This window comes from Dipteris shenzhenensis, chromosome 27 (assembly GCF_047967505.1).
Source record: "Dipteris shenzhenensis isolate YYH24624 ecotype China chromosome 27, Dip_SZ_1.0, whole genome shotgun sequence".
Taxonomy (NCBI): Eukaryota; Viridiplantae; Streptophyta; class Polypodiopsida; order Gleicheniales; family Dipteridaceae; genus Dipteris; species Dipteris shenzhenensis.
Genome location: NC_141622.1, coordinates 31,797,241 through 31,819,016, shown reverse-complemented (window position 1 = coordinate 31,819,016; position 21,776 = coordinate 31,797,241). Strand labels below are relative to the sequence as shown.

Sequence of the window (21,776 nt, the reverse complement as noted above, 5' to 3'; positions counted from 1 at the left end):
TAGTACTGCCGATTGGCAGTGTGTAGAGTGGCTGACCAGCAGTCCAGTGGATGACCTGGTCAGGGCCCCTATTTACTTGGGCCTTTGGCTGGGCTCCAATTTGTGTCACCAGTTGGGGCTTCTCCCAAGAAAATAAAAAATAATCTTTATTAGAATTGACTTTGGTAAAAGAATGTTTAATTTAATTAACCAAGAATAAGTTTTATTGTTTTACTTTTGCTTTGCATCAGTAAAAAGAGAACTGTGAGGACGCCCACAAGGGACTAGAAATAGTCCAAGAACTAGAATGCATGCATTAGACTAACCTTTAACGGGTTAAAGTGTTGAATGTTGTTTGTGGTAATATGTAGGACCAAGGAAAGTGCAAAGAAGCCCTAGAATTAGGGGAAAAGTGCAAAAAGCAGGTCCTACCAAAGGCAAAAGCATCCAGAAAGTGGACGCTTATATGGAGGGGGGCCCCAGCTAGGTAGACAAGCAAAAAAAGCATCGCAATTCTCAAAAAAAGCCCTAAAAGCAGTAGAAAAAGCTAGAAAGCTTGGTTTTTGTATAAAAGTAGCTTTTAGGAAGAACAAAAAGCATAAAATAGCTTTTAAAAAGCACTAAAGCTAGAAATAGCTTTCAGAAAGAAGGTTTAGCTTTTTGCTAGGCCAAGTTTATAAAAGAAGAGCCAAAGAGCTCAAGATCATTCAGTTTTGTACTCAAGTCATGCTCTTGTGAAGAGCCAGTTGTACAAAGACTATTTTCTATTGCAATAAAGACCTTCGGGGGGGGCCAGCCCTGTTGCGTGCCAAGTTCTTGAGCCCGAGAGTGTTTCCTTTGCTGCGTGCCAGAGTGTTCCCTTCGCTGCGATTTTAGTTTCTACATGTGGATTGAAGCCCATAAGCGCTTGCAAGGGAGCCCAGGAGGAATTTGCGATTGGTTTGAGGAAGCAATCTAAGGGACCTGAGGACGATCTTAGTGAAGGATTCATGAAAGAAAAGATGAAGGAGTTCTAGATTCTTAAGGAGAAACTTCGATTTCAGCAATTATTCGAGGAGATGATGTCCTATCCAGTGTCAAAGCCACGAAAAGAAAAGGGAGACAAAGAACTTTCTCATACTTCTCCATCAAAAGAGTCTTCTAAGAATTCTCCTTTCTCTAGGGAGAATTCACGGAGTCCTGCATCATGCCAGAAGCGTCAAACTTCAAGAAAACGAGGGAGGAGTCTGAAGCCAACGGGAGACGAAGTTGAAAGCATGGAAGGAGAACTCCCAGTTCAAGCCCATCTTCTTCTAGTTCTTCTTCATCTTCATCTTCATCTTCATCTTCATCTTCATCTTCATCTTCTTCCTCTTCCTCTTCTTCTAAATCCTGAGGATGCTCCCGTCATAAGCGCAGAAGAAGGTTCAGATCTCGAAATAAGGATTTCAAGGAAGGAGGTAAGTCTGTCAAGTTCAATACTTTTGATGAAAAGTATGGAGCCACTGAGAAAGCTTTGCAGTTCATCCGTCAGTTTGACATAGCTTTCAAAACGGGGCACTATCGCGAGAAGTCCAAGTTAAAGATTGTGAGTCTTCATTTGACAAATAGTGCCAGTGCTTGGTGGGTAGCTCTTCTTGTTGCGGAAGAATCTCCAAAGACTTGGAAAGAATTTAAGAAGCAGTTCTATGAACAATTCTTGCCTTAGAATTTCTATGATGACGTTCATACAGCATGGGAAAGTGTCTGCATGGCAGCCACTGACACCATCGACACATATAATTAAAAGTTTTAGACAACCTATCTTCAAATCACGCCCTTTAAAGAAATTTCAGAAAAGACAAAGCTTCGGAAGTATCGAGCGGGATTGCTTCCCAACATACGGACTCAAGTAAGCATTGATCCAAAGAAGACGAAGCTCCGAGATTTGATGCATTCAGCTTCAGTGGTTGAACTGCTAAGGGAAGATCTTCTTCAGACTATGGTAGAAAAAGGAAAGGGCGTGAGGGTTGTACTACCAACTCAAGATTCAAAAATATTTCAGCCTCAGAAGCCGACGGGTCCATTCAAGCCCTTCAAAAGAAAGTCAAAGTTTACTCCAGAGCAGATTGCGACCTTCCGAAAAGAAGGTAAGTGTTTCGGTTGTGGAACACCAGGGCATGTGGTTGCCCAGTGCCCCCATAGGACTGCGGGTCCAAGGGAGCAAAAAATGCCAAAAGAACCGTTGAAGCCTGTGGCGGGAGGAATCCCAAATATGCTGGGAAGAACCATAGAACCAGAAAACTGAGAGCTTTGCCTCGCATGGGGTAAAGTAAGAGATCAGAATGCCTTGATTCTTTTTGATCTAGGAGCTACCGATAATTTCATCTCAGATGATCTAGCGTTGAGGCTAGGAATTAAAACAGAAGATTTGGGATTATCTTTGGATGTAGAGCATGTCTTCAAAGGGGATCCAATCAAAGTTACACCTTTGATTGGAGAACTTAGGATTCATGTACAGGATTATGTGGACCATGAGGAGTTTTATGTTTCACCTCTCAAGCATTATGATGCAATTTTGGGTATGCCATGGCTCCATAGAAAGGAGGTGGTTCTTGATTTTAAAGCAAGAACTGTCAGCTTTGAGCATCGGAAAAAGCAACACAAAATCTTGGCGAAAGGAGAAGGCGAGACCATTCCAGTTGTATCAAATATTTCCATTGCCAAGTCAATAAAATCTGCAATTTCTGTGTACATGGTTTTTGTTAAAGAAAAAGAGGGTGAACCCCAAGTGGAAATAAGTCCATTGAAAAAAGAAAAATTTCAGTTTTTAGAATCTTTCAAAGATTGCTTTTCAGATTCTTTACCAGGAGAGCTTCCTCTAGAACGGCTTGAAGATCATGTCATAGAGCTCCTTCTAGGAAGTGAGCCTCTGAATCGGCCGCCTTACTGTGTGAGCGCAGCCTAGACCGAAGAAATTATGGCACAATACATGATTTGCTCTCAAAGGGACTTATCACGCCCAGTTCTTCCCCCTTCTGTTCTCTAGTGCTCTTAGTTCAAAAGAAGGATGGCTCTTATCGCATGCGTGTGGATTATAGAGCTCTTAATAAAATGACAGTCAAGAACCGGTTTCCAATCTCTCGCATAGACGATATTTTGGACAGGTTGAAAGGAGTCTCTATTTTCAGCCGCATTGATTTAAAAAGTGGATATCATCAGATAAGGATTCAGCCTCAAGATGTCCACAAGACAGCTTTTCGGACGACTTTTGGACTTTATGAGTTTCTGGGGATGCCTTTTGGACTTACCAATGCACTGGCTACTTTCAATCGAATGATGGACAGAATTTTCAGATCCCACAGGCACTTTATAGTTACTTTCTTTGATGACATTTTGGTCTTTTCTAAGACAGAAGAAGAGCACAAAGAGCACTTGGCTACCGTGTTTCAAGAACTCAGAAATCATAAGCTTTTTATAAATGCCAAAAAGAGTGAATTCTTTCTTGATGAGATTCATTATCTTGGACACATTATTTTCAAGGAAGGGATTCGAATGGATCCAGCTAAAATAAGAGCTATACAGGAATGGCCAAAGCTCACCTCGGTACATGAAGTGCAGTTTTCTTGGACTTTGTTCTTATGACAGACACTTTATCAGACACTTTGCTGACATAGCAGCCCCCCTACATGATTTGACCAAGAAAAACGTAGTCTTTAGGTGGGGAGAAAGACAAAGGATAGCTTTTAATGCTCTCAAAGAAAAGTTAACAACTGAGCCCATTCTTATTGTTCCAGATTTACAGAAACCGTTTGATGTGGACTGCGATGCATGTGGAGAATGTGTGGGAGCTGCTCTTCATCAAGAAGGCCGAGTCATTGCTTATGAAAGCCGGAGGCTGCGTGGTGCAGAGATGTTTCTTGGTGTTTAGGAGAAAGAGATGTTAGCAATTATTCATGCTCTAACTATTTGGAAGCATTATCTTCTTGGAGCTGATTTTATGGTCAAGGCTGACCACCAAAGTCTCAAGTATTTCCTGACTCAAATCAAGATTTCCGAAAAGCAAATGAAGTGGGCAAATTTCCTGTCCATGTTTCATTTTCAGATTCTTTATACACCAGGAGCTCAGAACAGAGTTGTAGATGCTTTATCTAGAAGGCCTAAAGCGAATAATGTCACCATAGCATATCATCGGGACTTAGAGGCCATGAAAGAGCTCTACTTGCAGGATCCAGACTTCGGAGAGATCATGAGAAATATTCAGCAAGGAGTATCATCCAATCAGTATACATTGAAAGACGGGTTTCTCACGAAAGATGATCACCTTTGTGTGACTCAAGATATGCGAGTCAAAGTTTTGGAAGAATGTCATGCTCCTCCTTATGCAGGGCATCGAGGCATTTTGTCTACTACTCAGGCCATTGAGAGATGTTTCTTTTGGCAGCTGGCTAGGGATGCGAAAAGACATTCGTAAGTTTGTAATGGAATGTATTACGTGCCAAAAGGTAAAGTATGACAGGCACAAGACCCCAGGACTTCTCATGCCGCTGCCCATACCACGGGGACCATGGAAAAGTATTGCTATGGATTTCATCTTTGATCTTCCTAGATCCAGAAACACGAATGATGGAATATGGGCTATCATTGATAGGTTCAGCAAGCAGGACCATTTCATTCTAGTAAGAAAAACCATTAAGGCAGACCACATGGCTAGATTGTTTTTGGCACATATCTTGAAGCACCATGGGACGCCTAAGTCGATTGTTAGTGATCGAGACCCCAGGATGACTATTTATTCTGGAGAGCATTATTTGATAATATGGGGACGAAGTTGACTTTTCATCTTCTTTTCATCCTCAGTCTGATGGACAAAGTGAGAGTGCCAATTCCACGGTATTGGATCTTCTCAAGTGTTATGCTTCCGAGCAAAAGATCGAATGGGAAAAGTATCTTCCTCTTGTGGAATTTGCATACAATAACACTGTTCATAGTTCCACTGAAAAAGCTCCATTCGAAGTTATTTATGGAAAGGTGATTTTGCCACCTATTCTCAGAACAAAGGATGAGATATTTGCAGCCAACCAGTATGTCCGAGACTTAGAACCAGCTTTCTCTCAAGTTCGGACAGCAATTGAAAGATCTCAACACAAGCAAAAGAAGGCAACAGATAAGCACCGGAGGGAGATGAACCTCCAAGAAGGAAATTGGGTATTACTAAAGTTTGAAAAAGCACGTCTCAGGAAGATGAAAGGAAAAAAGAAAGTATATCCCAAGTTGTCTCCAAGATATTATGGGCCATTTTGGGTTAGTGAGCCCTGAAGTCGCTTTTCGACTATAGCTGCCCGAGACTTGGAAGATTCACAATGCTTTTCATGTGAGTCTTCTAAAGAAGTATCAAGGACCAGAACCCATAGAACGAGTTCAAGAAGAGGCACCTGAGGTGGAAGAGATGGAGGAGATTCTCCTACAAGAAGAAATTGTATATCATACAGAAAAGAAAGGACCCAGAGGCAAGGTGATCCGTAGACACCTTGTCAAGTTTAAGAACTATTCGGCACTTGCTGCCAAGTGGGTAGATGAGGACTACTTCTCAGAGTATCCTCAAGTTTTACAGTTGTATCAAGAAGCTTTTCAATTGAGGACAACTGTTCAGAAGCCGAGGGGATGTCACCAGTTGGGGTTTCTTCCAAGAAAATAAAGAATAATCTTTATTAGAATTGACTTTGGTCAAAGAATGGTTAAGTTAATTAACTAAGAAAAAGTTTTATTGTTTTACTTTTGCTTTGCATCAGTAAAAAGAGAACTGTGGGGATGCCCACAAGGGACTAGAAATAGTCCAAGAACTAGAATGCATGCATTAGACTAACCTTTAATGGGTTATTTGTGGCAATGTGTAGGACCAAGGAAAGTGCAAAGAAGCCCTAGAATTAGGGAAGAAGTGCAAAAAGCAGGTCCTACCAAAGGCAAAAGCATCCAAAAAGTGGGCGCTTATATGGAGGAGGGCCCCAGCTAGGCAGACAAGCAGAAAAAGCAGCGCAATTCTCAAGAAAAGCCCTAAAAGCAGTAGAAAAAGCTAGAAAGCTTGGTTTAGCTTTTTGCTAGGCCAAGTTTATAAAAGAAGAGCCAAAGAGCTCAAGATCATTCAGTTTTGTACTCAATTCATGCTCTTGTGAAGAGCCAGTTGTACAAAGACTATTTTCTATTGCAATAAAGACCTTCGGGGGGGGGGGCAGCCCTTCTTTCTGGCCCTTGCTTCTCTCCCTCATCTCCCAGCTACTCTACTTGTCGGCAATCAAGTTTCAACAAGCTCTTCAAAGTTCCCACGCTTTGTTCAAGTTTTGGTTACGAATTCTAGTGCAGGAGCAAATTGCAATTTCTTCTACAGAGCATGTCTTGGATTGCATGCCAGGTTCTTGAGCCCAAGAGTGTTTCCTTTGCTGCGATTCTGTGCCAGAGTGTTCCCTTTGCTGTGATTTTGGTTTCTACGTGTGGATTGAAGCTCATAAGCGCTTGCAAGCCGTGTTCGGGAGCCCAGGAGGAATTTGCGATTGGTCTGAGGGCTGTTCTTTGGTTTAGTTACGGTTTCAATTTGCCCCAGCCTTGGCCCTTTTCATTGCCAATGCTGCTAGCCTGCATCCACAGCCACATAGGCCTAATCTTCTCCATTTAGATCCCCATCCATTGTGTGCAGATCTTCGAGCCTCCCTCCTCCTAGACCTTGCTGCCCATACTGCAGCCAATCTTCATGTTCTTCAAGCATGGTTTGCTGCCCAGGTGGGACAACATTTTAAATTGAACTTAGGACTGCAACACACTGTGCCAGTTTAAGTCCAAACAAATAGGTTGGCACAATATATCCTGTTGCTCAAATTTAAAAAAAAGGCAGACTGTGGGCACAAAATAACCCAATGATGTATCCACTCGATCGGATACCTTTTAGAATCTCTTAGGGTCAGATTGAGAAAAGGTGCCAAAATCTGCATACAAATGCACCTCGATATCCAGCCCACATCACCGGTCCACATGTATAAGCACAGCACCATCCTTTAATGGCACCGCTGAAATCCATCACGAACCCACAAGGTGCATTAAGGCGGCGCTCAAGTAACACAATAGGTACATCTTGCCATCCCCCTCTGAAGCTGGGAACGAGCCAGACCCTGTCAAGCACCAAGTATCATGGGTCTGTTTCAACCGACCCATTCTGCATTCAGCACAATCTGTGAACACTATCCTCCACAAGTCTTGGAACTGCTCCCAATTGTGTCCGGACACAAGCTTGCAATGAGTTCCACTCAGGTTCGAATCCTGAGTCCAATCCTGAGTCCACCACCAATGATCACTTCCAATGGCATGGCTTTCTCTGACATACATAGACTTCAACCAAGTCAACAAACCTGTCCAGCATTATGCATTTGGCCCTCCTTGAGAAATCTTCAATGTCAGCTTCGCCCTTCCAGTGCCAACTCCATAGAGCTTTCCACACCAAGAAGGTCCACAGACCAGCAGAAGGCTCTGATTGCTTTTTGATCAGCCTTTTTCTTCCAGGAATCTTTTACCATACCTTTCTCTTGCTTGCCCTTGCTGTTTCTTTTACCATTGGTGTTGGTATTAAATGCCTTCTTGTTGCCAGCATCCTCATACAGTCTTTGCCTTGCTTCATCTTGATTAACAATTGACCAAGCTCCTGGAAAGTTAATGGCTTCGATCTCTCTCTAGCTATATGAGTCCTCACCACTACCATAGTTCCATGGCTGTTACTTCTGGGGGCATGGCCTCCCTTTCTTTTTTTTTGCTAAATATGCTCTAAGATCTCTAAAATATTATGCATCATCTATGGAATAATGCATTTTGATTTTATATGGATTTTTGAAATGGAAATTTCAGAGTTGTAAAACGGGATTTTGTTTTTCGCATTTTGGTATATTTTGTCATACGATGATATGTAATTTGACTTGTCATATGATGTGGCATTCCCTTTCCGGGTCCACGTTTCCTCTTCCCAAAACGTTTCTGTTCCAGCACCTGACATTCCCGGAACGTTCCCATTTTTCAGTAACTATGCTTTAAACAACCAAATGATGAGCATTTGAAGGTATACCATACATCACCACCTATGTGCCCATACTGTGTGCTTTAGGATTCTATCGTTGGATCAAGAGGATTGTTTGAAGGATTAAAACTGAACCGTTGCAAAGCATATGTGAGAGGGCACAAGAATGGAGCATGGAGACAATATTCTTTTACACCTATCCAAGTACTGCTTCTCTAAGATTGGGGCCCAAAACTGCAAGTACAAACTGAACAGAGCCAACTCGTCCTTGCTGCATGCTCTTTAATTTGCTCCTAAGCTTAAACTGCAAGTACAAATCAAATACAAGGGGGGTAGGTAAAGGCTGGATCTGTTAGTAATGAAGGGAAACGGTACTTGGACCATGGCATTAGCTGCCATATATCAGAGCCTCTAGCCTCTATGTACACAATTATTATGTGGTTACTTAGCTAATTGGTAGTAGAAGATGTTTTGAGTGATTTATGTTCATTCCCTTGCGTACATGGCAAATTCTCTACTACTTTCTAGTCTTTTATTTATGATGATGTAGTCCATAGTTTGCATTGTTTATTTTTGCAAGGAAGGCCGTGCTGTAAAATTATGCTATCATTGTATTGCATGACATGTTTAGCATGGTAGTGAATGAGATAGGATATTCTACTATGCCTTGAAGTTTCAACTTCTCTGATGTAACAACAAGGTGTTGTGATTTCAATTCAAATTTTAACTTGTTGTTGTTTTATGTTCAAGTAGATGCTTTCTTCGAGCTGGAAACTTGTAGGTTTCTTATTGACAACTGCACTAAATGGGTTGATGCAGGACCCTGTTGTTAATAAGTACATTGCTATGGGGTTAAGCAAGGAGGCAGTGGTTTTGGCAGTTGCTGCATTTGGTGATGTTCAGAATAAGGTAAGAGCTACGTGGTCTCCCCTGGAAACTTGTGTATGGTAGATGAAATTCTCTTAGTCCAGCTACGCACTCAGGGCATGGAGATTGTTGGTGATTCACACGAATTCCTTTCTTAACAGGGAGCTCCAAGGTTGCATGGGGAGAGGGTATGTTAGCCCGTGTATGCAAGCTTCTATCATTCATGAATCTCCCATATGGGGTAACACCCCAAGGCCCATCAGCCACACGTTGCACAGCACCCATCTCCCCACGTTAGACCCATCTTTATTTGTTTCTTGAGGGTGAGGCATACATCCCCTTCACTGTGTAAATTCAAAAGGTCTGTAGTATTTGAGGAATTGGTCCGCACAGTGCTTGACCAGTATTGTTTCATCGATCGTACCTATGGCAGTCAGCCTGAGGCTTTGGCAGCTGATTAGAAAAGGTAGAAAAGAGTTGACAAATGAGGAACGAGAAGCTCTCAAGGCATCCCGTACGTGTAACCGATGTGGCCAGAAAGATCATTATTGGTGTCAGTGTTCCCAAAGGAACGTTGAGGGGTCTAGTAACCAATTGGCCAATAGTTATTGCTGCGACCACGAATACTCCAGCCTTGTAGTTGCACTTGGTAGGCATTGCTAGAAGACTTTTCGGATCTAGACGGAGGATTGCTTGCTTGTTTGTGGTAGCAGGACCTGTCGAATAGGTGCATTGAGTAGGGACTCATTTATTGAGGCAGGACCTCGAGCCACGAGGAGTTGTTCCCACTGACTCAGGTGGCAGTTTGTCGTTAGTTTGGAGGTGATGACCTGGCAAATCCAGAGGGGATCTCCTAGTGTTTTGCTGCCGCTAGTGTCTGATGCTGCTAGAGATCCGGATGGGTTAGCAAATTGCCAGTGCGGGAATCCAAACATAGTTGATTGATCCTTGTGAGCTGTTATATGCCCGTTCTCATTGGAGCACTGACGTTCATTGATCTAGCGACAGTGTACCAGTTTGGACTTGAGAGGGGGCTTCAGAGGGTGCTATCTAGCTCTGTTATACAGGTGCCCATGAAGGGAAGCAAACCTTGCACCAATGGCAGTATCAGTCGGATTATTGTTCGAGGATTCTTTGTTGGAGTCGTGTACCAGGACCAATAGTTGTGTACCAGATGACCGAGTGTTACCAGTTGGCAGTACCAGACTAGAGGAGTGTTCCTAGCACCAGTGACCTGGGAGCAACAGTTCCGGGTTTCCAGTGATCGTGCTGAGGCGGTTTGTGCCACGAGGGGGCTTCGTCGAGAGTACCTGTGGCAGTCTTCAGCGGTGGAGTATCACACGATGGATTCCTCCAATTGTTCCAACGGCACACCCAGCTCCGTGGCGTCTCTGTTTCATCTAGGAGCTGAGAGGGGGTGTTAGTGTGAGAAGGGGACAGAGCAAAAGTGAGAGCAAGAAGCAGAAGTGAGAGAGAGCTGAAAAGATAGTTGCAAATAGATGAGAGTAGTACAGCTGAATGGAGTGATAGGTTTTGTCTAAGTGACGAAACCTTATCCTTCACTAACCATAGTTACTGAACTAACTGTGGTTATGGGGAAAAACCTCTAAGTGAGGGAAAAGTGCCCTAACCTACTTATTACATTACATTGGTCACTGCTAAATTATAGCAATAATTCTAACACCCCCCTGCAGTGCCAATGTCATGTACAAGGAAATGATCAATCACAAAAAGGAGATAAGTTTAGGGCATTGCGAAATGCCTCAAACTTTTCACGTGGAAGTGCTTTGGTGAAAATGTCTGCAACATTGTCATGTGTTGACACATAACCCTCCAATGAAAGATGAAGATCAGCAAATAAACGACGCAGCCAAGCACATTCAACTGTCGCTGTGAAAGCTGCCCTGTACTCAGCTTCACATGAAGAGGTAGCCACTGTAGATTGTTTTGAACCAAGAAATACAAGCTTTACCCAAAAAGAAACAATTGCCACTTGTGGACTGCCTAGTGTCATAATCTCCAGCCCAATCTGAGTCACTGTAGGCATGCATTTGCAAGTCACCCCCCCTGGGAAACATCAAGCCAAAAGACTTGGTACCTTGCAAATAACGGAAGATGCGTTTTACAGCCTGCCAATGCATAGTCTTTGGGCTGTGCATATATCTGCTCACATGAGAAATTGCAAACTGAATATCAGGTCGTGTATTGCAGAGATAAATGAGGCATCCAACAGCCTGACTGTAGAGTGTGACATCAAATGATTCACTTGCTTCATGCATTGTAAGCTTCAGCCCCGGCTCCAGGGGAGTAGCTATGGGCTTACAATCCTGCATGTTGAATCTGTCCAAGAGTTTTTGCACATACTTGGATTGAGACATACTGATGCCACTTTGCTCTTGAGTGAACTGGATCCCCAAATAAAAGTGTAGCAGCCCCAAATCTGACATGTCAAAAGTGGTCTGTATTTCAGCTTTAAAATCTGCAATATTATCTTCATTTGACCCTGTGAGCAGTAAGTCATCTACATAAAGAATGATGACTAAAATATCCCCCCCATCCTTCTTGATGTAGAGGGTGCTTTCAGTTGGACTGTTGTGCAGCCCCTTGTTGGTTAGAAAGGCATGAATCTTTGCATACCATGCACGTGGGGCCTGTTTCAGCCCATACAAAGCTTTATTTAGCTTGCATACCTGAAGTGCATTTCCTGAAATTTCAAAGCCTGTAGGTTGTGTGACATAAACCTCTTCCAACAAGTCTCCATTAAGGAAGGCTGTTTTTATGTCCAACTGATGAACATTCCATTGAAAATTTGCAGCCATTGCAATAACTGACCGGATGGTTGTCATTTTGGATGTTGGAGCAAAAGTCTCCTCATAGTCTATGCCCTTTTTTTGAGCATATACTTTTGCGACCAACCTTGCCTTGTACATGTCAATGGTGCCATCTGGCTTTCTTTTAACTTTGAAAACCCACCGTGTACCTATGGCATGTTTACCTGGTGGCAAATCGACAACTTTCCATGTCTGATTTTTCTGAATGGACTACAACTCATCGTGCATGGCATTCATCCAATGCACATTATCCTGTGCCTCTTCGAATGTCTCAGGTTCCTCCTCATCAAGAAGAGTACCTGCATAAGCTGATTCAACTGAAAGAGCACCTCCCCCATGCCTTACTGCACTCCGATTTCTGCCAGGTAATGGAGCATCAATTTTACTCCCCCTGAGAGTTTGTAACAGCCAATTTGGGACTGTTTTTGCTGCATGTATATCTGCAATTTCTTGCTGAACAACCTCTTCCACGGCTTGTGGAGGTGGTATGACATCCTGTGGCTGAATCGGAGCATGTGGAGGTATCTGAAAATTCTGATTTTCATCAGATATATGAACAGGGGAACCCAAGGCAATGGGTAGTAACCCCTCAAAGACATCACCGGAAGTAGAAGGCATATCAAATTCAGCTTGAGTGTGAGCTGAATTTTCTGAAAATATTACATCTCTATTGACAATAATCTTGCGTGTGACATGATTGTAGAGACGGTAGCCCTTGCTCTCTGCACTGTACCCAACAAAAATGCATTTGATTGCCTTATCAGACAATTTATGCCGAAACTCAACAGGCACATGAACATATGCAAGGCATCCAAAGACATGGAAATGATCCACAGAAGGCTTTCTCCCTTGCCAAACTTCATAGGGAGTCTTGGTCTTCAAAGCTTTTGTGGGTGCCCGATTCAAAACATAATTGGCACACATGAGACCTTCAAGCCAAAATTTGTGAGGCAATTTTTTGCTTTTTAGCATACATCTATCCATCTCCATAAGAGTACGATTTTTCCTCTCAGCTTTGCCATTTTGCTGAGGAGTTAGCCTCACTATAAGCTGATGTACAATGCCCTTGTCTTTCAAAAAAGCATCAAAATCTGCAGACAAGTACTCCCCTCCTCTATCTGTGCGTAATGTCTGTATCTTGAGTCCGGATTCATTCTCAACCATGGCTGCAAAGTGTTTGAAAACCATAAACACTTCTGATTTGCGTTTCAGCCCATAAACCCAAGTGTAGTTGGAGTAGTCATCTATAAAAGTGACAAAGTAAAGATGACCACCCAATGATGGAGTCCTCATGGGACCACAGACATCACTATGTATAAGCTGTAATTTTCGAACAGCTTTAACTGATCCATCCTTCTTAAAAGGAGATCTGTGCATTTTACCAAGAATGCACCCTTCACAGGCATGTGGAGGAGGTGTTTCAAGAGGAGGCAATGCATCAACCATGGCATGTTTTTGAAGCGTCATCAAGCTGCCATAATGCATGTGTCCATATCTCGCATGCCATAACTCCGCATTTTGCATAGCAGCAGTAGGAGTGGAAACTGCAAGAGCATGTGCTGGTCTTTTCTCATACATGTCAAGCTGAAAAAGACCACGCAACAAAGTGCCAGACAATCTCAAGGCATAGTCATGCTCTCTATCATGGACTGCACACTTGTCATCTTCAAAAATGACCTGAAATCCAGCTCGGTTAAGAGTGGACACTGAAAGTAGATTTTTTGTGATACCAGGCACATACAAGACATCAGAAATTCTGAATGTTGAGCCATCAATGGCTGTAAGTTCAACTTCTCCTGTACCACGGACTGAATAGGAGGAGTTGTTGGCACATGTGACCTTTTTACCAACAGGTGGTGGATGCAGAGATGTGAAGAGACACTTCCTGGAAGTGATATGCTTTAAGGCACCGCTGTCAAAATACCATGTATTATGTGTCTCATTGACACTGAAAGCTGATGCATCCTTGGAAGAATCATAACTGTATTATGTGTCATCATTACAAGTGGATGTACTATCTCGAGCAGCCAACTGAGAGTCTGAAATGCAAGACAAGAAGGCATAGTCGTGCTCCACAAAGTTGGCTGTAGCTTGCTCATTGTCAGACGCATGAGGAGCTGAATCTAAGACAGCCATACCGGAGCTGTTTTTCTTTTCTTTTGCAAGCCTTTTCTTGCATTCTCCAATGTAGTGACGTGGCTTTTTGCAGTAATGACATATTCCCTTCTTCTTGGGCTTACCTGCATCACCCTTAGCCTTTTGAGAAGGCTGTCCTGAACCACTGGAAGGCTGATTTGCTGAAGTCTTTGCCTGTCCCTTTACTTTAGGCTTGAATTTTGAGAGCATGGCATGTTCACCTGCTCGTGAAGCCATGGTTTTCCTGGTCTGCTCTTCCTGCAGCAGAAGTCCTATCAACTCGTGAAAAGTGAGAGGATTTGCACCCCCCCTCAACGACAAATTTAGCGAGGTATGAAAGCTGAGATAAGACTTAGGAAGAGAATTCAGAGTAGTGGTAATCATCTCTGAATCAGGAATGATCTCATCAATATTAAGCAACTGCTCTCGTAAATCCTGTAGCTTTGTGAGGTGCATTGACATGGAGTCACCCTCTTCCATATGTGTATGAGACAATTCTCTTTTCGGCATCATTCCGATCTGCATACATGCTCTCCAAAATATCCCATGCTGCCTTTGAGGTCTTACACGACCGGATATGTAGAATGATGAATCTTTTCGCTGAAAGAGAAATACATGACAAAGCTAAAGCATCACGTGAATCCCATCTCTTTTGCTCTGGAGTGGTAGGTATAACTGCACCAATAACTTGTGCTGCAGCTGTACCCTGTGCATGACCTCTGCCTCCTTGTTGGGGAGGGGTATTAGGTGCCACATTTGCTGGCCGGAACTCATCTCCACTTACATAGTCTCATAAATTACGAGAAATCAGAATATTGCATACCATAAAACTCTAGAGGGAGTAGTTGGTACCATTCTGCTTATCCTCTTGTGAGAGACCACTGAAACCGAAATCATTCGGATTTTGCTGGGCCATGTCTGAGAAAGAAAATACAGCAAATGCAAATCTGAATTCCCATGTTGGGAATGGAGTGCACAAATCCCAAAAAACACAGCCAAACACTGGCTAAATATGCAACTCAACTCTCTGTAATGTCTCTGTCAGAAATCTGCCAGAGCATCCAATCTCTCCCAAAACCTGCCAAAAGTGCTTCAAAACACTCACAGAAAGGTAGTGTGAATTGAAACCTGTCAAATTGCTCTCCCAACACAAAAGCCCCAATTTGTGGCTTGAAATCATAGTTAGGGGAAACGGAAACGGGGAAACGGGGAACGGAAACGGAAATGGAAACGTTTCGGGATTTCTGGGAGGGCTGAAACGGGGAAACGCCACGTCAGCAAGGGAGGGGAGTAGATGATGATGGAGGGCTGAAGCAGGCTGCAGGAAAGAAAGGAGAGGAAAGGAGTGAATGGGGCTGAAGGAGGGCTGGAAAACCTTGAGGATGGAGAGAGTATGAGGCTGAAGGAGTGGAAGGAGCCTGGAGACCAAAATCAAAAGCAAAAAGACAAAAAAATGTGATTTTGGAGACCTAGCAGCCTGTGTTGTCTGAAACGGCACGTTTCAGGGCTCTGAAACGCATTTCAGACTGGCTGAAACGTTTCAGCCAGCCGTTTCAGGGTCCTGAAACGTTTCAGACCCTGAAATGCGTTTCAGGAAACGGGGCTTCTCTGAAACGGCGTTTCAGGCCTGGCTGGGCTCTGAAACGCGTTTTAGCGTAACTGTGCTTGAAATTCTGGTTCAGAAAGGGGCAAATGGTCTGAAAGCCCCAAATGTTGCACAAATTGCTCTCTGTTTGCAAAAGCCCCAAATTTCACTGCGAAATTGCAGTGTAATTGCAAAAGCCCCAAATGTTGAGGTGAAATTGAGTTGAAATTGGGGCAAATCCAAGAAAAGCCTCAAATTTTGCAAAATGCCCAATTCAAATAATATGCTCAAATCTGCCCAAAAAAACTGCTCTGCCAAACAATGGCTTCCTGCAAAGTGTACCTGGCAAAAAACATCTGCAAGTAAAAAAACTTGCAGAATGTACGGACACCAAATGTGTATTGAGCAGGTACGGTCGTACGGACGGCACCTTGCAAATGTACGATAAATGTACAGTGGAGTACACTATATGATCAGTGCTGACGTAGATGGGGTACGGGCAGTGGTAGTGAGCTTGTACGGATAGTCTACGTACGGACTGTCAGTGAGCTAGTATGGAATGCGCCTGTAGTACTGAGCGACTTGGAACAGTATGGAACAACCTGCGACTAGATTGTACGGTCGTATAGAATCCGTACAGTTGTACGGCTTGAACAAAATAGCAACAAAAAGGTACGGGTTGTACGGCGTCTGGTGCAGGAGCTGGTACGGGCGTCGCAGGTACAATACAGACTGTACGGAATCTGGTGCAAGAGCTGGTGCGGGCGTCGCAGGTATAGTACGGGCTGTACAGAATCAGTCCGTACAGATTGTACGGACGATCTGTACGGACGACGGGCTTTTGGAAGACGAGAGCTGGAGGTGAATGTGCAGCAGGAGCAAAAGCAGGAAGAACCTGCTCTGATACCAAATGTGAGAAGGGGAGAGAGCAAAAGTGAGAGCAAGAAGCAGAAGTGAGAGAGAGCTGAAAAGATAGTTGCAAATAGATGAGAGTAGTACAACTGAATGGAGTGATAGGTTTTGTCTAAGTGACAAAACCTTATCCTTCACTAACCATAGTTAGCGAACTAACTGTGGTTAGGGGGAAAAACCTCTAAGTGAGGGAAAAGTGCCCCTAACCTACTTATTACATTACATTGGTCACTGCTAAATTATAGCAATAATTCTAACAGTTAGAGGTCAACATCTCTTGATGTCACCTAGAGAGAGAGAGGGCCTTGCTTGTGGGTGTGCCTACCGAGTGAGTGAGGATAGCGTAGAAAGTGAGGGCCTGTGTTGTGGGTGTGCTCGCCCCCCGTGAGAGTAGGTTAGAGTGGCTGTCCAGTGCCTCATGCGCGTTGCCACGGAGGTCATGGAGCTTCCTAGGCGGGGTATGGAGGTGTGTGGGCAGGTATGCCCTGTAGGTCTTCCTTTAGGCGCCTCTTGGAGCCCTATTTATGGGCTGTGGAGCAGAGGGTGGGCTGAGTCTGCATGGGGTTGGCCCCCTTTTCATGGGCTGGTTGGTGCCCTAGGGCCTGGCCGACTAGGGGATGCTGGGCTATATATATGCCTCCCCCCTCCCCTCATTTAGTAGTTTGGTGGCTGGTGGAGCAGGATATCCAGCCCAGTGTTGCACCTGAGGAGCAGGGTAGTGGAGCAGCTCATCCACTTCCTTGTGCTCTAGTTCTCGTGGTTGTTGAGCTGTCCGGTTGAGCTCTCGAGCAGCCTGTTTGTTGTTCCGAGGTTTCCCCCCAGATGTAGCGGGGTTTTCTCCAGAGATCACTTGCAGTTCTCTTGTGCCTTTCTCTCCTTCTCAGTGTGGTGTGTGTTTGAGGCTCTCTCTCTCTCTCTCTCTCTCTCTCTCTCTCTCTCTCTCTCTCTCTCTTCCGTTCATTTCCACTGTAATTCTCACAGTTTTTAGGTTCAAACTTTTTGCAAACCTTTGTGGTTGGATATAACCATGGCCCAGTACAAACTGAGCTGTTGTTATCCATACAAGGTGATTCTTAGACAAGTGATGACCAGTGGGTGGCAGACCTTGAGCTAGTGCTTTCTTTTCTCCACCAGCTTGCGTGGTCTAGTTGTATCTTATGCCCTCCTGCCTGTGTGTTGTTTGAGGTAGAGGTTTCTGTTCTTTTGTCCTCACTTCTGTTAGGTTGCTATGGCCCTATGGATGAAGATTTGTGCAACCGAGATTTTGAGCGGTTTTGTCTTGTCATTGCCCAGACCTCCATTGTCTTGCTTTGTATTTTCAATATACTAAATAAGAAGGATCTATTCTTTACAAAACAAGAAGCCCATTAGCAGTAATCATTCTATTCATATTTACTAATGCAAAGGGTGCAGCTTAACCAAGTCTGTTATTTATTGACATAAATCTGCATCCAAGTAAAAAGTTGTCTTCTTAGTTATTATACCATACCAATTAAAATGATATTTAGTGTTTTGTTGCTCCTGAATCGTTCTGACTCTTGTTCGGTGCTGTACAGGTTGTTGATTTTGTGACATCTTATAACCAGCTGCGTGAAATGGGTTTCCCCTCTGATGGTATTGCAGGAGCTTTGGCAATGTATGATAATGACATAGAGCGGACTCTCCAACATTTTGTCAAAGGACTCTGAACGTATTACACAGGGAGTCTATCTGGTCCCTGAGGAATCTCTGTACATTATCAACCATATCTCCATGTGAGATCTAAAGCATTCCTGGAATACAAAAGAATCAAAGCTGGGTGTCCAAAAGAATCAAAGCTGGGTGTCCTAGTGCCTACCTTCTAATGGCAAAACTGTTTGTGATTGTTGAATTTGGCAAATGTACACATCACAGGCATGCATGTAAGCTTTATTAGTGGGATTCAGTGAAGCAAGGACAACCCCTGTAACGTTTTTCCTTGATTCTCTTAGAAATAAGCCTAGGCTTTTTATTCATGCATGTTCCTATGTCTCTATAGATTTTGTACAAGCTGAGGCAGATGGCCTTTGCTTATTCTGTATTTTTTCTGGTGCAGTTGCCCTCCTGTTTTCTGAGTATATTTTATTGGCTTTGTGTCAATGCATTAAGTATTACTGTTACAGGTTAGGTGATGAATTCTAGTTTTAGAATGTGCCCAATCAGCACATTTCTCTAATGTTTTCAGTTTCTTGTTATGTGAAAGGATTGTGTTATTCTTTAAATATATTATATGAGACTTTTTCCAAGGGAGCATGCTAAAGTGGAGAGAATGTCATTTTATCTCTAATGGATTAATTGGAAGGGATAACTCTGCTGGTTTTCTATCCCTTCTGACAGCTGCCAGCTGTCCGCCGCCTCTGAAAAAATGATAGAAATTAAACATGCTCTTCTTTGTATAAATTTATGAATACTAAATCTGGACAATGCCACCATCGTGAGTGACTCCTCCATCTAGGCCTTGGCATTCGTTTTGCTCTCAGATCTGCTGAAGCTCTTGGGTCTTGCCTCTCAAAACTCTGTCAGCCGCCTCTCTCACTCAGCCATCTCAACCTCTTGCCCTCTCTCAGCCCCCACTCAGCCCTCTCTCAGTCAGATCTTCTCATCTTGAATCCTTCTCAGCTCTCTCTCATCCCCATTTCCCGTCTCAGCTCTCTCTCAGCCTTGGCCTACCTTCATTCTCAGCCCTTCCCTCTCATCCCTGTCTCAGCCCCTCTCACGCCCTTTTCCTCTCAGCCCTCCTTCACGCTTAGCCCTCCTTCTCAGCCCTCTACGTTTTCTCATCCCTTTCCCCTGCCCTCTTTCAAGAGTCAGCTCCCTTTCATTCTTAGCCCTCTCTCTCGAGTCTCAGCCCTTTCTCAGCTCCATTTCTATTTCATGTGAACAATCTCTCCCCTTTCTCTGTTTTTTTTCAATTTGAAAAAATACAATTTTCTACAAGTGCACCTTAAAATTTCAGAAATAAAATTCTTTGGAAGCTCCCCCCAACATGCCTCGAACACTATCACATCTAAGGGCTTTTACAATCATAGTCAGCTGACGTACGATGGCTGTTGGTTTATGTAATGTTTTGTATCCTCCAAAATGCATTTTCCTAGTGAGCTTGCTTCTCTAGGTTTGGCTTGTTGGGCAAGCTAAATGTGCATAATTATGCCTTCATCAGTTTCTCATTCTGGTTGACGTTGCCCGCTTACCTCCTTAAGAGTCAACATGTGGGTCCTTCTATGATTACAAGGATGCAAGACTGGTGAGATTGTCACTTCAGTACACTTGTTGATTGTTTTGTTGGGATGTTGAGTTTCACTTCTAGACAATGATCTTATCATTCTTTGAAAAGTTCTTTTAATCTATAAGATTTGGTTCACTTTGGCCTTACCAAACTTGGTACACAATTTTGTCATCTTAGCTGACATGCAAGCACTATTGAGTTTTTATTAGAGTGGTAAAAGAGCTGTTATAATACATCAATATATCGTGCAAGGGTATGTATGCCTTAACAGCTGTGGTAAAGATTATTTGTGTGGGGGTGTGGGTTGGGTGTGCATGCATGCATTGGTGCATGGTTGGGTAGGGTGGGAGCAAGAGTGTGCATGCATTGGACAAGCACGCGTAAACCAAAGGTTAGTATGCTCTCTCAAAATACTCTCTCTAGTCAGTTGGAGAAGGGGAGGGAGGCATGTGTACATTAGCCTAAGGTTCTTTGAATTGTTGTGCACTTCATATTTTTGTCCCATTTTATGTTGATGGCTATTGCTAACATTATTTTGAAAATATTTAGGTCTAAATTCTTGCCTTCTTGCATATGTTGCAAGTCCGTATTGCCTTCGTTGCACACTTAAGATTTCTTGAGGATAACAATCTTCTTTATTGTGTTACTGTGCCGTTTTTCAATGCCATTTGTGGGAGGAGCTAGAGGTGACTACTCTCATCCCTAGGCGGCTCCTTATAGGCATACTCGAGGTGATGGTCCCGTTGATGGATGGGCACTCATAGGTGTGCCTGAAAGTCAAGGTCTTGGTTTGAGCATCTCCCAACTTGTGAAGAAGTTTGTGAGTACTTGTTGTATATGGCCGTTTCCCATGGTGGAGTCAAGACTCATGTTACGTGACCTCATATACAAAGAGGTTAAAATGACATATCTATGTATCCATGGGCAAAAAGGCAATGGTAACTCTTTTGAATCTCATAGTGTCTATGTCATTGCGTCAAGACATGCTTCACCTCGTGCCATAAAGTGTACAAAACCCAAAGTTCTTATGGTGCTGAGTAGTTGCAATCTCATGCCCTACCTCAATCTGGAACTTGTGGGATGAGGCCTTAAGTTGGCCCATGGCGATCCGTACTACATGAGAAAGGTGAGTTTGTAGGTACTTGGATGTCTTGATGACTTAGATGAAGGGAATGCTTAATGAAGGCCGTCTTGGTTGCAATGGATGCAAGGGAGAGATCCATGTGTGATGGATGTATACTTGCCATAAATTGTCTTGTATGTATGTATTATTATCAATAATATCAATGAAACAGTAGGAGAAGATTATTTATTATTTACATCATCTACTAATTCTACAATTAGCTTATGATTCTGTGCACACTACTTATTTTGCTAAAATGGTATAAATGATCTTATTTAATTACATATTCTCTGTTTCAATAAAAGCACTATTTAAAAACGTACTTTATTCTAATTTATACTATTTATTTATTATTTACATCATCTACTAATTCTACAATTAGCTTATGATTCTGTGCACACTACTTATTTTGCTAAAATGGTATAAATGATCTTATTTAATTACATATTCTCTATTTCAATAAAAGCACTATTTAAAAACGTACTTTATTCTAATTTATACTATTTTAAAGTAATATTATGTAAATGATTTAGAAAAGTGTAATAAATATTTGCATTCTTTATTTAGCTTTCATATTTGCATTATGTTTGATTCCTAATTTACTTTTTAATAACCATGCTATTCTTTTATTACATATTGTTTTTTTTAATATTGTAAAAATTTTAAAAATATATATCAAAATCTTAGTAAGAGTATTAATGATTTGCATAGTTTACTACCACTTTAATTAGTTTTTTTTCAAAAATATATTTTATATCAGCAACATTTTGTTTTCTCAAAAAAATAAAATAAAATTGATTAGTAAATGTATCACTCACACACACACACACACACACACACGCGCACGCATATGAATACTTTCCTAACTATGAATTATTCTTTTATGTACCCCTACTATGAAATCTTTCCTTTACACTTTCTTTTTAACCACCCCACATACCAAGCCTACTAATCGTCCCATACCTCCTCTAATCCCTTCTTAACCCATGCACTGATTCGCTCCTTACTCCACTTGTGACTTAACTTCACTTAAGAATTCATATGGTTGTCTATATTCTTAGGTAAAGCGATAACAAGTCGGGGAAAAC

The 21,776-nt window shown here is 42.7% G+C and overlaps 1 protein-coding gene across 1 annotated transcript in view; it reads left to right on the top strand.

Moving 5' to 3' along the window:
• The window catches only part of LOC147884169 (uncharacterized), a 33,468-nt gene extending 15,034 nt beyond the window's left edge, over positions 1–18,434 (top strand). Inside the window, exons 4-5 of the mRNA XM_087398747.1 lie at positions 8,810–8,899; positions 17,878–18,434. Coding sequence (XP_087254873.1) covers positions 8,810–8,899; positions 17,878–18,009 — 222 coding nt within the window. The 3' untranslated portion in view covers positions 18,010–18,434. The remainder of the gene's footprint in view (positions 1–8,809; positions 8,900–17,877) is intronic.
• The last annotated feature ends 3,342 nt before the right edge of the window (positions 18,435–21,776 follow it).